Source organism: Tripterygium wilfordii, chromosome 8 (genome assembly GCF_013401445.1).
Source record: "Tripterygium wilfordii isolate XIE 37 chromosome 8, ASM1340144v1, whole genome shotgun sequence".
Lineage (NCBI taxonomy): Eukaryota > Viridiplantae > Streptophyta > Magnoliopsida > Celastrales > Celastraceae > Tripterygium > Tripterygium wilfordii.
The window spans coordinates 9458464-9475035 of NC_052239.1; the positions used below are offsets into that span (position 1 = coordinate 9458464).

The following is a 16572-nucleotide window of genomic DNA, read 5'->3' on the forward strand; positions in this document are numbered from 1 at the left end:
TCTGAGAATTGTTCCCATTGTAACCTTGCCCAAATAGGACTTCCTTACAAGCCGGTAAGGCATTACACTCATCCGTCCTATGATCCCTACTTTCACACAAAGTACAAGCAACTTGTTCATCAACACCAACTGCATTTATAGGGGCCTTTTGTGACTCTAAGGACTCCAATTTCTTGGACAACAAAGCAAGCTTAGCATGCACATCATCATTTTCATTCAACACAAACTTGCCACTAGAGCTTGGCACAACCTCATGTCGGGTTAGGGGAGGAGCTTCCCAAGATCGGGATTCCTCCGCCAACCCATCAAAGAAAGTAAATGCTTCATTGGCATCCCTATTCAAAAAGTCACCTTGAGTCATAGTGGAAACCAATTTCTTCAAAGATGGAGTCAAAGATTTGTGGAAGAAATTCACAATTTGAAATTTTTGAAATCCATGGTGAGGACACATAAACAACAAATCTTTAAACCTCTCCCAAGCTTGGAAGAAAGTTTCATGTTCTTTGCAATGAAAATTCATGATTTGTGTTTGATAAGAAATGGTACGGTGGGAAGGAAAATATTTGTTGAGAAATTCTTCTTGCATTGCCGCCCAAGTCGCAATGGATTGGGGGCGCAAGTTCTCAAACCATTGTTTTGCATGATCCTTCAAAGAGAATGGAAAAAGTTTGAGTCTCAAAATTTCTTGTGTGCATGTAACATCACCAAAAGTAGTACACACCGATTCAAAATCACGCACATGTGAATATGGTCGTTCCGATTCCATTCCATGGAATTTGGGAATCATTTGGAACATTGATGGTTTAAGGCTCACGTTTTGTTGGTTCGGTGGCATGATGATGCAAGAAGGTTGAGTTTGCCTTGCGGGATGCGTGAGCTCCCTCAAAGTGCGATGCTCTTGGGCATGAATGTACTCCACAGGAGGAGGTGCATGTAAATTTTGCCCAAAAGGAGCATATTGTGGCACTTGTGGCATTGGGTAATACATAGGATGCACATAATTATATGGGGGAGGCATATGGTATGCGGGAGGCATATTGGGAGGTTGGTAGACATTTTGTGGGGCAATTTGTGCCGCATTGTCTTGTTGAAGTGGTTGAGGTGCATTTTGCAAAGCATGCTCAACTTGAACATTTGGTAAATTCTGGGCATTTGGCACATTTTGGGCATCTTGCCCTTGCGCCGGATTCATCAATTCATCAATGTTCACACGTTGCAAAAGACGACGTAATACATCAAGATTGATATCACCCCCACGTACACTCCCCGCATCACTCGCATTTATGTCACCACCTCTCCCATCTCTATTAGACCCATGCCCACTAACGCTATCTCTAAGATGAGACATGATGGCAAACAAAGCTATCAAGTAACACGAAAGATGACCACCAACCAAGTCAAGTAACACCAGATTTTTTTTATTTTTTTTTTTTTTCAATCAACAAACAACCAAGAGCAATATCAAGCAAGAACAAGAGCAAAGATAGGAATAGAATGACAATCAACCTCAGGAACAATTACACACCAAGATGTAGCAAGTAGTGATAGAAAGAAAAATGCGCAAAGCTCTCTCAAACAACGTATCACTACCAAGCAGCAAACAAGGTGGCATCCATCGCCCACAGGAATCTAAGTTAGCCCCATCCGCCAAGTTCTCCTCACAATTTTTTTTTTTCTCTTTTCAGCAACTACACTAATTCAACTACACTAGAAAGCAAGTAAAAGGGAGGAACGAAGTTACCCTTGAAGCGTGACCGTGCTCCTTCCTTATTTGATGACGTTTAATAGCATAAAGCTAGCATCTACAAGCCACCCAGCTCCGTCTTTAACACTCGCTTCCCCGGCAACGGCGCCAAAAACTTGACCGACACCAAAGTGTGTGTGTGTACTTACCCCAAGTGTAGGGTATCGTCAAGTAATAAACCGGTGAGTCCGGTATCGATCCACGAGGAAGCAATGCAAATTTGAAGTGAATGATATGCAAATGACTAGCTAACACTAATAAACACAATGACTATCAAATAAAAGCAAGTAAAAGAAATGGGCCGAATGACTCGGTAGCATGAGCGATTTTATAATCAAAGTAAGCACAAATTGGATTTAAAACAATTAATTAAAAACCTAGTCTCTAATCCGTCCCGGTGGTTACTCGGTTCTCATACTCAAGGTATCATTGCAAACACACACAACCATACACAATGCATTGTGTGATACTATCAATCATGCATATGCAAAGAGAATTGAGATATAAGACTTCAATTCATACATGTAGGCCATCGGGTCTCTTAATCTACGATGAACGCAAAGGGATAAGCACCTAATATTATGGATTAATGTTCCCCCTTGGGGCTCGGCTTGGCTAACACCCTAGTTTCACACTCAAAGATCAATTAACCATAACTCTCCCATGCACATTCCTAAATTAACCCAAAACCCCATCATCAATACACATAATTAATAGCTATGCAATGGAAAACTCAATTAATTAAGGAAATCATGCAATGGGTTTAACAATTCTCAATCTAACACATTAGATGCAATCCCTAGACTAGACAATCCAAGAATACAATCAAATATGTCATTCTCATATATCCAATCACACAACTATCACGAAATTAAAAGAGAAGGATCGAAACTACGACCCTTTGAGCATACCTTGAGTAATCGAAACCGAGCACCCACCGTTTGGGACTAGAAACTAGAAAGAGAACTTAGCCACCCATCATAATGGACATAAACATCAATTTTATAGATGAAAATCAATGTCTACACACGAAATCACAAGAAACCAAGAAAAACTTAGAGAGAGAAATAGAGAGAAAAACAATGGAGACAAGAAGTTGGAGGAGATGAATTGTGTGGAAGCCAACCAAATCTTGGGGTTTTCTTCTCTTTTTACAATAGAAAATACCTAACTACCCTTATAAAATCGTTTCCCATTGGTTACATACATGATTTACCCCAAATGCCCTTGAAATTTCGGTGCAGAAAATTGCAGATTCGCCGTAGGTGTCCGGACGGGTGTCCGGATGCTTCATGCCTCCAACTTTGTCCGAACAAGGTCTGATTCCAAGCTCTTGTGATTTCCACCATTGGATCTTTTTCCATCTTCAAATCTCGACCTTCAATTACATGTGCAAATCTTGGCATGTGCACTTGCAGCCATCTTTGACCATTTGATTAAACTTGCACCAAATCTTGACCTTGGTATCTCCAACAATTTTGTCATCTTTGACCATTTGATCAAACTTGCACCAAATCTTGGCATTGGTATCTCCAACAATTTCCTTTTAAATGTGTAGCAACTTGCAGCCATCTTTGACTCCAAAAATCAAGTAAGATCTTCTTTTAAGTCAAAAATTGCAAGCAAGAATGTTGTCTTATGCACAACCATTGGATTCACCTTTAAATGATCATCTTAACCCTTCAAGTCTTGTTGTAATCTAATCCATTCATAATTCAAAACAATTCAATCTCGGCCATAGATTAGTGTACCGTTGGAGCTTGTAGTCTTCAAGAATATCTTCATAATCTAAGTCCCGACACCTCACAGCAAAAAGTGCCCAAAAAGTGCTCCAACTTGCCCAATTCAGTCATTTAAGCCCGATTTCCTGCAGAACCAACGGGAAACATGTATAAGGGTAAAATTACTTTATTTAAACACAAATGAATTACTATAAGCACTAGAACCTCCTAATTAGATAGTATTAGGACCTCAAAATAGAGGTCCGGTCATCGGTCCCCAGGAGTTCTACCAAAGTGACGCTCTCTGTTAGAAGGCGGCTTCAGCCATGAAGACAAGCTTGAATCGGCCTTCACATCATTGTTGACTGATGTTTCTTTTGAACTCACTTCTGACATAGCAGTTGCGAGCTCTGGCTGTTCAAGAGATTCTCTCAGCTCACCTGAAAGTTGATGGGTGTTAGGATCGCCTTTCTTCAGTTCCTTCCACTGAGACACATTCTCGACCGGGTTTGAGACTGAGTACACATACTGGGATCTAATTCGAGGCTTTCCATCAGCTAAGTTTTCTAGGTTTGCAGGAAAAACAGTTCCAAGAGTTTGCATATCATCTGAAACCTTCAATGGGGTTGGATTAGGTAAAGGCTTTGATACACTCAGATCACCTAGGATCCCGGTCCCCCAAAATATTGGCTAGAATTTTCAGATGAAGAACCTTTTGAGGATGATACGTTAATATCACATTCGAAACGCACAGACTTGTTCCCATGCTGAACATCTACAGCAACCTTTACCACATTAGTAATTGTTGTCTCATTGGACTGGGTAGAATTGATAGAAGTCTTGGTGTTCTCCACATTGGATATGCAGCTATAGAAAAATTGACATGAAGCAAACATCAGGCAGTTGCGTGATTGTTGGACAAATTAAAAAGTATAGAACATCCATGAAAGATGCACACAAAGTATTCAGATCTCTATGAGACCTCAGTACACCAAAATCAGAATGGGCAGCATATTTAACAATTTGATGCATTCTTCATTTTCCAAGACAAAATAAAAAGAATTTTAGTTAGGTGGCCTCAGTTAGCTTCCTGAGCTAATGGGTGATACAACTTTTTTTTTTGAGAAGAAATGTAGACTTCATTGAACCAAACTGGGGTTACAATCCGAATCAAGAACAATTCTAAGGAACTCTGGACACTCTCCAGACCAAGATCTAGAGTCAGAGCAAGAAATGGCCTTTTTGGCTAAAACATCAGCAGCAGAATTAGCAGTCCTTATAACATGGCTGCATCTAATCACATTGAAATGACTAAATAGCTCCTTAGCACTACTAACACATAACCCGCCTTCTGATAGAGCATGTTCATCGCTCCTCAAAGCTGAGATCACCAAAGACGAATCACCTTCTAATACTATGGATCTACACTGGATAGAAATGGCAAACTTCAACGCCTCTTTAGCAGCAAGACACTCTGCAAAAAAAGGATCCGAAGGGGCTACCATGCAATGAAAGCGAGAGGCTATATGATTCCCCTTATCATCCCTAGCAATCACACCAATTCCAACATGAGGGGATTTGATAGCAGCATCAAAAGTTGATCTTGACTACATTTAATGGAGGGGGGTCCCAACATGTTCTTGACATCACTGCCAAAGAGGTCCCTTGCCTGTCATTTCCAATGGTCTGGGCCACCTTGTAATCAAGCTGCATACACTCAACTAAAATCCCCACCTCTTCGGGTTTGCCAATATAGGAATTGTGAAGGACTTTATTCCTCACGAACCACACTTGCCATAAGCTAATAAGCACTCGATTAAAATCTTCTTTAGTTGCATCCAGGTACACATCACAGAGCCAATCAAATGTAGAAGCACTCCTCACAGGCTTTGTTATATGAGATAATCCAGCTGCATTCAAGGACTTTCGGATACAACTAAGGGCAGACTAGATTGATCAACAACTCATTCCATGTTCATGTGTCCTGGACGAGTAATATAATGTGCAACAATTATTTGGGAACAATTAGTAAGGCCAAAGTTCAACCTCCTACGTGTGTGCTCCAAAGATTCCAAGTCCTTTCTCAACTCTTCACCAAGCTCAATAGGAGCATGGGTCAGATCGAGTTGCTTGTCCAACTACAGCTTCTGGATTGATGAGTTGGGTAGCCAAGAACGGAACTCTAAAGGCTCTGAATCTCTGTGGCAGTGAGAAGAACCTTTCAACTGCTTAGAGGCTTTTCGGATTTCAGTAGGAGTCCCTGACAATGTATCACAAACCTTGAGAAACTTGGCCTACAGAAGCATAAGCAAGAAGAAATCTTTCAACTGGCAAGTTAAAATTGATAATGCTTCTGGAGAATCAAGTCAAAAAGACTAACATAGTTTATAAGGTGGTATAACTACAAGGAAAAATAGCCAAGAGTTAAAAATGTTTTTCTTCGTATATTTAGCTAATCAATCTCTGGTGGAGTGGCAAATGTGAGAAAACCCGATGAAGGTTTGGTTGAACCTAAAATGACAACAATTACAAAACTTTGAAGACCAATAGTTGCACAAATGTTCCCGAGAAAATTACTCCCAAAACATGATTAAATACCTCTTCCATGAGTTCGTTGTCAATCTGCGGATAAAAATTTCCCCTTTCATTGTCAGGAGAATTTTCGTTCTCTTTTAGGGGGAAAACAAAAACAAATTCCATTAAGTAGCATTATGAATGATTGAGAAGAATAAGGATAAAATTTAATATATGGTCCAACAAAACCAGAACAAAAATAACGATAGAGCGATGTCAATATTTACACCTTCTGACAAAAATAATGATGGTAGGTGATTCTTTGATACCACAGTCTCCTGAATAAACAAGTATAACGCATAATAAGCAAATGAATTCATTATGCAGTAAGTAAACTATGTATAAACAAATGCATATCTTAGAATTTGAAGCAACCTCAAAAATGATACAACCAAGAAAATTCAACTGGAAGCAGAATTTAGCTAATCTTAGGCGCCAAACAGGGAATACCAAAATCAATACAGTCTCGATTTCAAATGATCCAGCTAATCTTAGGCGCCAAACAGGGAAACATTTCGTAACAAGCGAACAAAAAGACACCACCTTTATCCATTTTTTTTACTAAAAAGGACCAAAATACCGAGGAAAACAATTATCTTCACTTAGATGAAAACGAAAGCACAAAGCTTCAATTTTCGTTTTTTTTTTTAAACCAAAAAAAAATAAAACAAGAAACAAAATTATCTATTTCTTCTCGGCAACCAAACAGAAAGAAATAAAGAGAATGACGTACAGTATATTTTGATCGAGCAGAAGCAGAATCGGAGCCGCTAACCCCTCCTCGTCGGCGGCGACTGTCCCTGTGACGGAAGCAGCTAAGGAAAATGCCCATGGCTCTGAAAAAGGATCTATTAATAAACCTCACAATCGATCTCCAAACAACCCCTAACTCTCGCTTCAAGAATGCGCATATCATGTACACACTCTCCTTTTCTTCCTTTTTATTTTTTTTCCCCTGAAAACAATCCCTGAATTTCAAGAGATAATACAAAGAGTTGTTGTGTCATTTTTGAAATTTGAACTAATGAAACGAGGAAAAGGCCCATTTTTCCCTCCGCACACTCTATGGTGGTACTCGCTGTAGTTTTGGTACAAGTGTCTTCTCGGTTGGGTTGCCATATTAGGCCCATTAAATGTACGAGCCCACCATTGAGACTATGCTTTCAGTAGAAATCGAACTTTGACCACACATATGCCTATCTCAATCGATTGTTAATCGAATCACCTCTCCTTGATAGGAGTGCAAGAGTCCTCCCATAAGTAATGTCCAATTTGGTTTTAACGTGCCAGGCAAAAACTATAATGAAATGTCATCCTCACAATATTTTCATTTTTGCATTTTTTATTTATATTTTTTTTTGCCTTTAATCATCAATGTGATGCACTATTACTTTCAAGAAAGTGTAAGTAAAGATGAGGAAATAATGTTAGACAAGTTGATCATTAGTATTGTTTACAATAATAATGATAAGAAATCTGGATCTATCTTCTCAATTATGTTTGTTTTCATCTCAATATTTTAACTTATAGAAACTCTACTTAACAATGTCAAATTCCCTTAAAAAGAAACAAATTAAAGTGAAATACATTTTTATCAAATATATCCCTTCATTGATAAAAAAAATTTCAGAGCATAATAAAAACAAATCAAAACTACAAAATGTAAACACAGTGGTAATGAGAGTAGAGAGGATGTGAGAGTTTTTTTTTTATGTGGTAAGATTGTATTGAAGACAACACACTTGAGGAAAAGACATCACTAATGCTGTAATACAGAGAAATCAGGTTCTTCATACTCCAAAACCCTATAGACCTTCAACATTTTTATGAAAACGAGACATAGTTATTCTGTGTAGGTTGCTTTCTCGGTTTCTCCTAACCTTGTGATTCATAGCCTCCCTCAGAGTTGATGAAGATGACGAGGAGGATGTCAAACCTGGCCGACTATTCTCGGCCATGTCCTTGTAGAATGCCTTCTGCACTTCGTCTTTAAGTTCCACGAAACGCGTCTTCTTAACTTCCCGCTCTTCTATAGTGCCCTTTTCAAGGTACAGAACATCAGGCATATCGTCGTCCACATAGTTATCAAGTACTGTTGAGCAGTGGGGGAAGTACCGCCGACCTGTTTCCACTGTGATCATAGAAAACTCAGAAAATGCTCAAGGAACACAGGGGAGCTACTGAGGGGACATGGTGGAATATTTCTTTTCCCACAAAAGGGTAGTGATGAATTTATCTAAAAAAAAGTAAATATTAGAACAAAAATGTGAATTCTATCACTTGATTATGTTCAGCAGGATTTGGTGAGAGAGACAAAAAAAGTATAACTGGGAATGTCACTGTCAATCAAGTTCCCTCGCCAAGACTCGATCGGTTGTTGCTGTGAAGTTCCCTAAAAGAACAAGACTTATAGTGCAAGTTGTTCTACCCCACATGCAGCATGCAGGGTACAAGTTTATAATTTGAACACATGACACCAAGGTCGCAATTCAACAACGCTAAAAGTTATGGAAGAGCCAGGCCCTCGTGCTCTTGATCGTAATGTTTGAAGTTATACTCAGGCAATTTTGATGTACGTGATCATTTAAAGAATCAAAGATCAACAAACTCAGACAAAATCACTAAAATAGATGATACCTGTTTTACGAAGGGCTTGCATTCTCATTTGCAGTCTTTTGGTCCGCATTGAAGGGATTTCATTCAGATCAACCTCCCTTAAATTCCCACTTGAACCTTTTGATTTTGAAGCCAGTAGGCCAGTGTACACAGGAGTTGAATCTGCAACAGCACTCTCCGTGGCTAACCTGGCTTCGGTTGGGAAGAATAACCTTGCAAATGCCACTGCACATATGAGAAAAAATGTTTGGATTATGGATTAGGAAGCCGAGGCTAGTGATTGAAGATATTTACCCACATATATATAAGTGTATCTACATTCAATTTCCAAGGGCTCTGAGGCCCACAAGAAATTCAGTAGATGAAGGTGCAAATTACTCTTATTGTTTCAAGACTACGAACAACAATATGCATGCCAAACCTTCTTTCCCCAGCCCCCAATTCCAAAAAATTAAAGAATTAAGAAATAAAAAGAAGAAAGAGATCAACCAAAAATACTGCATGATACTAGATAACTAGCATCACCATCCACGCACATAGAAACACAACATCCCTGAATATGAAACAGATCAGTTCTCAGCAGTCCGAGTGGGGTCAATGAATTGCACATGGCAAACTGCTATATGTATAGTTTCAGGGTGTGGCTACTGGTGGGAAATGAGAAAAGAAAAATCTCTTAATAACTATCATGAGTATAAAATGTATGTAGTTCATTTTTATTAGATAAGAAAAGAAAATCCTAACGTACGTATTGGAGTGCCATGATAGCAATGGTGATCAAAATTTTATCATGCAAGCTGGTCAAAAGAGAAGAGAAAGAAATAGGTTAATATTTTAACCATGTATGATAAGCTATAAACTCTTTTCATTGTAACAATTACTTTTTCATGTTTCATTGTGGAAAAGATGGCCATTGGATACAAATTATACAATCATCGCAACAAACAAAAAGGGAAAAACAATGCAAAAGGTTTGAGTTTAAAAAACTGGTTCAGACATATGATCCCCCAAGTAGTCAAATCAGGGCACTAGTAACAAAACAAGACTAATGTTCATCGACACAAAATTAATAATCCCAAAGCAAAAATTTGAAGAAACATCATAATCAATAGTAGAAAACTAAATGCATGATGCCAATAAAAGAATATCACCTCTATTTTCTAGGTAGTCCAGCCTCATTTGTAAATCATCAGCTATCACTTCTGATGATGAGGTTGACATGTTCCCAGACATTGAATCCCTTCGCAGCTCTCTCTCTAGTAGATCAATGCACAGCCGGTCTCTGTTTGACTCTTTGCACCGCTTCATGCCCTCATTGTAGTCTTTTGGCCTAGTCAACCTTCGACAAATTGCCACGGCAGTTTGTCCATCCAATGTAGCTTCTGATGCACAAGCACCATTACTCAGCAGGGCTAGTAGCACCGATGGCTCCTTACGCCTAGCAGCCACATGGAGCACCGTCTGTCCACGGGAGTTCCTGATGTTAACACCAGCCTGGCCTAGAGCCAGAACCTCCTTAAAAACCTTAGGATCACTGTAGGCAGCAGCATAGTGGAGAGCATAAGCATCATCTAGACTGACATACGATTCATCCAGGAGAAGCTTCAACAGTGGGATATCATAAGAATCCAAAGCCCTGTGGATTCTCCTGATTCTCTTTTCGTGCACGGGATCCACTTCAGGAACAATACTTGCAGGATCTTCCAGAGATTTGCGAAGCGATTTAATTTCGTCGAAAACTTCATGAGGAAGCTCTTTCTCTAGACATATATTGTCGAGGTCTGACCTCACTATTCTTTGGATACATTGAGAAAGAAGGAGGTTCAGTTGGCAGTGAAAAGCAGCTATAACAATTGGGATGATATCTTCTGGTAGAGCCTTCTCAATGAAGTTCAGGAGATAGCGCTGCAAGGGTGTAAAAATGTTCAGTAAGAATCACCCTAGCCATAGGCCAAGCTCTGATGTAATGGATCAGCCTGAACAACTAATATAATAAAAAATAGCCAAAAAGCAACTTACTGTACTGCTTACCTGAACAAGTAGAACAAGCTCTTTCACCTGAAATGTGGCGGAAGCATACATCAATTCGAGAGCATAGTTAATAGCAGGAAGACAAGCATCATGAACGCAATAGTCGTCTACGCATGTCGACACTTCTGGTGAAGAGGGATTAAGCTTTCCGGTATATATATAATGTAAGAAAACATTAAAGGCTTCAAATCCAACACGTCCATGAGGCACCAAATCAGACATAAGGTACCTCGGTTTACCTTCTTCCTTTGAACCGTCATTACCCTTCCTAAAAAGCTCGTGAAAAAAATGACTTCGAGCAGCCAAAATACACTGATGCACACCCTTTGGGACACCCTCAACCACGATCTCTGCGTCGGTATAGTCATATTCCGCATCAAGCAATAGCCTTTCAAGACTCCCACTAAGCTTGCTTAAACTCACATTTTCAAGATTTGCTCCAGGTTCAGAGCTAGAGGGGGCTGATAGATTGTGGCCACTGCACCCATTTGATGCATATGAAGATGAGGCAAAGCTCAAGGATGACGAAATCTTATCCCCACTCTCCATAATTAACATTCTAACCATCCCTGCTTAAGTCTAGCAAGCATTTGATCACTCGAAGAACCATGAAACTGACTCCATAAAGCTCATCAAATCGAATTTCGAGACGAAAAGTATTGAACTAATAACAATTAAAACTGACCCACCCGACTGAAGTAGAAAGCAAGAACAATTCAATCTGCTACAAGAGCCTGAACAAAAGAGCTTATGCAGGATCTCACAGTCGACTATTAAAAAAATTCAAAAATCTTCAAAATTTCAAGAAGCATATTAGATACGTCGAAAAGGGGGGCTAAATCCAGATTATTCTGATGAATCCAAGAACTCAAGGAACATAAGCCGAAAAGGAGGAAAGAAAGGAAGAAAAGTGAGAGCTGATCAATATTACTTGAGAATACAGAGACTGCAAATAGAGGAAGTAGTAGTAGCTGGCGATCAATCTGCAACAAATGCTTGAACAAGAGAGCTTCTGCTAGACTCTACTGTTCACTATAATTGCATACACATGAAAATCGAATCGAGTTTCATTCAATCGAATTTGGGAGACGAAGGAAGAAGGACTTGATGGGTTTTCCTGGAATTTGCAGTAGAAGTAGGCGACTTTGTGGGTCGTCTGGAATCCTACTGTTCCAACTTCCAATAGAGATTCTTGCGCAAAGGAATAAAGCAGCAAGCAATAGTTGACTGACTAATCATGTGAGAAGCACAAATAAATAATTTTTTTATTCATATACACGGACACGGTGTATGAATATGATGACGTAGAGGGCATATGAATATCATGACGTAGGTACAATTTTCCACGTATATAACACTAAACAAGCGTTTTTTATGTTTATTTTTATTTTTTGGATGGAAAAATTACTGGCCGTTGGATTAATTGGCGAGAATCCTCACCGGGAATCTAACTGTAGATTTGTCAATAACAGGTGGCCGTTAGATAAAATGGGCCTGTACCAATCGTGAACTATCTGCTGGGCTATCCATTTACAGATTGCAGGGACAGACCTGTCATTTCGGTGCAGAAGAGGGAATTAGGGTTTTGAGCTTATGAGTTATAACATCGCAAGTCGTCCTACTTCAGAACTGCTCGTTCTCGCATTAGCTTCGCAGACACTCGCACGTAGAGACTGTTCTGCTTCTCAGGTTCCAGGTACCTTTCCTTCCTCTATGTCTGTATATATACAGACGATTCATCCATATACCGCCCATGAAATCGGGATCTGATTGGTATTTTCTCTTTTGATTTTGCAGGGGAGAACTTGAGCATCAACTGCAATAATGTCAGGGTATGTAACTCTTTGATTAAATGGACAATCCCTTAAGATTTTCAATTATGTCGTAGTTCTTTGTCAAGTTCACTGTTTTAGTACGAAAGTCAATGGTTGGTTTGAATGCATTAGATGCTTATTGATGGTTGTCTTCTTAGCCAGATTTATTATTTAGAACCACTTGTATGAAATTAAGGAACTTGGTTTTGGATTATTCTAGATTTGGTCGAATAGGTGGTGTGGGCGAAGGAAAAGTAAAGCTTAGTGTAAGACGACCCCCGTTTAAGATTGATATTGAACAGATATGTCGTGGTTGGTTGCTAAGCAATTAATTTTGGCGTAATGCCAGTTTATTTATAACATAGACAACGGGATTTTGAATCTGCAATATTTGGGGGAAAAAGAAACACTAACACTGATGTATTTTTCTATATGCGCCTTTAACGTTGAGAGAATGTTTGATTGATAGTTCATAATGGAATGCAAAAGCTTTTATAATTATGTAGGTTAATGAATTGGTGTATGTTAGTGGACCTGTTTGCTATGTTTGTGCCTGTGGCTTTGCTTGTTTTTCCCTTCAATATTAATGTTCTGGTGGTTTGAGGGTGTGGGAGGGGGTCTGTTGTTTCTAATGAGATGGAAGCATTCATGATGCTCACTTGGTTTACCTGTTGCTATTACAGTGAAGAAGTTGCTCCTGCTGCTGAGGCCCCTGTAGCAGCTCTCGGTGAGCCGATGGATTTGATGACAGCCTTGCAGCTTGTGCTTAGAAAATCACTTGCTCATGGTGGTCTTGCTAGGGGTCTTCATGAAGGTGCAAAAGTGATCGAGAAGCATGCAGCCCAGCTGTGCATTTTGGCAGAGAGCTGCGACCAGCCTGACTATGTTAAATTGGTCAAGGCACTTTGTGCTGATCACAATGTGAACTTGTTAACTGTCGAAAATTCTAAGACCCTTGGTGAATGGGCTGGTGTAAGTGTTTATGTTTCTGCCATGTGATTTTATTTTGTTTTATAATCTTTTATTCTTTTTACTGTTAAGTGGAAAAAAGTTTCTTTAATTATGTTGTACTTTATCTATGCCTAAATGTAAAAGATAAAAAGGTTAATTATTGACGTACTGTCAGGCTTTGTATTGGTGATTCCTACATTGCCATTTTCCTTTTGACTCTTATGATTTTGCTATAACTACAAGTTTGACTGTTTAATTTAGCTTCGCTTTTGCAGTTAAAGAATTAAATTCAGTTTGATCAGTTTTCTTATTTAATTAATCTTGTGTTCCTGATCTAATTGTGTGCTTTATGAAAACTTGCTTCTTTGGCTTGATTTTCTATTCGGGATTGATCAAGTTTTATTTATCATTATCTTGTAATCTCATTGTTGTTGCTGAATACAATTTGTCTAATATGATTTTGGTGCTGTCGTTTTGTAGTTATGCAAGATTGATTCCGAAGGAAAGGCCAGGAAGGTGGTTAGTTGCGCCTGTGTTGTTGTTAAGGTATGATGAGTCCACATGAATATGGCATGTTGTAGTATTTTAGTTTGTTTGAGTTGACTTTATATTTTTCTGCCTGATCGTTTGCAGGATTTTGGAGAGGAGACTCCCGCGTTAAATGTAGTCCAGGAGCACTTGAAGTCAAACTAAGTTGAGATGGATCCGACTTTGTTGCTTACTTGATATTGAATTTAGGGAATTTTGGATGTTTGAGTTGCTTTTATTCTAGGAAGATTTGTTTTTGTTGCTGCATTGGATGTCTTTTTGAATATATGCTACTCGTTGATATATGCAAGATCAGCTTTGTCATGGTTCTGGTTGATAACTTCTGCAGTGTTTTATTTTCTCCAATGAATGACCATGATGATATATTAAAGCTTAATTGTAAGCATAACATCTCCATTTCAATCAGTTATCATTATAAACAGGAGTATTTGGAAAACCGCTTACATCCACTGAAATGTGCATTTTATATCTAGCTGTGCTTCTTTTCCTCTCGTTTCAGTAAATTGTTGAGTCTGTTTATTGGGAAGGAGCACGAAGGGTGTACCAGTGCATTTCGTAAGCTAGGTTACGAATAGGGTCCAATACTAGCACATTTATGTTATCTGTAAGCGAGGAAAAAGGACGGGGAGAGGATGGTTGCTCAGATCCATGACAGGTTCAGCATCTTGTAGCAAGTCCTCCAAATGTAAGTTGCAAAACCATACACTTAAGGGTCCTGCTATTTGAACTCCCACTTTTACTTTATAAACCCCCTCTACTCTATTATTTATCCCATCAAATCATTTATCATCATCAAAAGTCACTTCATCTTAAATGATGTCTTTTTCTCTCTACTTTTATACCCAAATCGAATTTATATTTCTCTTTTTTACTTCACCCACCTCCCTCTTTTATATTTCTCTTTTTTAGTATTTATTTTTAAACAAGTGGGACCCATATGACATTTTTCTCTCTACTTTTACGTTAAAAACTGTCCATATTCGGTTTTACAATCTTGCCCTTTCTATATATTGTTGTAATAACGTGTATATATAAAATAAATTATTTTTATTCAACGTTATTATTTTACTTTTACTCAATTGCTTTTTCATTACGATGAGTTTGAAAATGAAGTTACAGGGGGCTCATTTCACTCTCAATGCAATGCGAAAGGGTAAGACCCATTTGGTTGGACTTTGATCCGCTTTTTTTTTAGTTTTCTTACTTGTGGAGTACCTACCTACTCATCCTTACTCTCTCATTCTCTCTCTAGCCATAGCTACAGCTAAAACAGTCTAAGTTAATATTTCTCAATCTATCACTCCAAGCCTATGTAACAAACTAACCCTGAACACTTGTCTACTTTTCACTGAGATATCACACTAACTTAAATGGTGATGTACCATTTGTACTTGACTCATGGGACTCACATAAATTTATCTTGTCAAACTTTAGTCTCTCTCTAAAATGGTTGTAGTTTCACGTATTGGTATCTCTTAAAGTTTATTTGTCACAAGAATTAGAAAATCGTCAAGTCTAGAGAAGTAGATTTGACCTTAAATTTGATACGTTTTGATGATGATATGACTATCCTACCGGTATAGGATACATAAGTATCCTATCGGTAGGATACAGTAATTATACAAAATATTTTTTTAAAAATTTTTTCAAAAAAATAATATTAAAAAATATTCATGTAGGATATATATTGAAGTTCATAGTTTTCCAAAGAAAAAAAAATGTTATCGTCAAATATTTTTGTTTGCGTGTGTTTAACGTATCAAATTTATACCCAAATCGAATATTCAAATAACAAATTTAAATGATGCCTTTTTCATTAAAAATGAAATTTACATGGTGGTGACATGAATCGACTATTGAAATATATATATATATATATATATATATATATATATATATATATATTTCTTAACCCAAGTGGAGGTTACAAAACAGACAAGAGGAGAGAGAGGGATGGGGCAAATTCCAAGGCAGTAGGGGCACAGAGAGAGAGGAGATACAATAAACAAGAGCAGTGTGAACAAAAGTGAGAAATGCAATCGAGGCTTTATGATTGAAGAGGAGAGAGAGTCTATGTCTGTGAGACTTTTAATTAAAGAGTGTTATTATATAAACCCACCCTATATACCTACCTATACCTATTTTTACCCCTTTTGACTTTTGAGCACGGATTGCAATTAGAAGGAAAAAAATCTCATCATTTCTTCTCTCTCCTTCCCTTTCTCTCTCTTCCTGTCAATCTCTCACTTCTTCAAATCCGATTCTTCCTCAGCCTTGCTTATCTCTATGCGTGTGACTCTAAGATCTTGGTGTAATGGTGTTCATTAAGAGTATCTGGTCAATTCATTAAGAGTATCTGACACAAGGTGAAAAGCTGCTAGCTAGTACTGACAGTGGGGGTGTAAAAAGCAATTTTGGGGGTACAAATAGCTCTGCCGTACACTTAAACACCTTAACTTTTTGTGCAGCCAGAGGTAGATGAGTACTGTATACAGTGAACTGGTTTGATCATAACTTAGTTTCTCTTCAAGATGGAGGAAATGATGGTCTGAAATACAAGTTGATGACGCTT

General features: G+C 38.4%; 3 protein-coding genes and 1 pseudogene across 4 annotated transcripts; 2 read left to right on the plus strand and 2 right to left on the minus strand.

Annotated features, from left to right (window-relative positions):
- The first annotated feature begins 431 nt into the window (after positions 1-431).
- On the plus strand, positions 432-531 carry LOC120004713 (annotated as a pseudogene).
- A 4863-nt stretch (positions 532-5394) lies between these two features.
- Positions 5395-7013, minus strand: LOC120003730 (protein JASON-like). The gene is made up of 2 exons (XM_038852787.1): positions 6773-7013; positions 5395-5759 (listed from the first exon to the last, which is right to left on the minus strand). Exons 1-2 carry the CDS (start codon positions 6953-6955, stop codon positions 5604-5606), a joined length of 339 nt encoding a protein of 112 aa, XP_038708715.1. The 5' UTR covers positions 6956-7013; the 3' UTR covers positions 5395-5603.
- Positions 7014-7627: 614 nt separating this feature from the next.
- LOC120003254 (BTB/POZ domain and ankyrin repeat-containing protein NPR1-like) lies at positions 7628-11897 on the minus strand. 2 transcript variants are annotated; one of them, XM_038852157.1, is made up of 4 exons: positions 10687-11892; positions 9807-10560; positions 8677-8880; positions 7628-8170 (listed from the first exon to the last, which is right to left on the minus strand). In XM_038852157.1, the coding sequence occupies exons 1-4, from the start codon at positions 11251-11253 to the stop codon at positions 7845-7847; spliced, it is 1851 nt and encodes a 616-aa protein (XP_038708085.1). In that variant the 5' UTR covers positions 11254-11892; the 3' UTR covers positions 7628-7844. The 2 variants fall into 2 exon arrangements, with proteins under 2 accessions (XP_038708085.1, XP_038708086.1); XM_038852158.1 differs by having other exon boundaries at positions 8140-8275; positions 10687-11897.
- A 361-nt stretch (positions 11898-12258) lies between these two features.
- LOC120003457 (40S ribosomal protein S12-like) lies at positions 12259-14319 on the plus strand. The gene is made up of 5 exons (XM_038852457.1): positions 12259-12382; positions 12484-12518; positions 13184-13472; positions 13932-13997; positions 14085-14319. The coding sequence occupies exons 2-5, from the start codon at positions 12511-12513 to the stop codon at positions 14142-14144; spliced, it is 423 nt and encodes a 140-aa protein (XP_038708385.1). The 5' UTR covers positions 12259-12382; positions 12484-12510; the 3' UTR covers positions 14145-14319.
- Positions 14320-16572: the final 2253 nt, after the last annotated feature.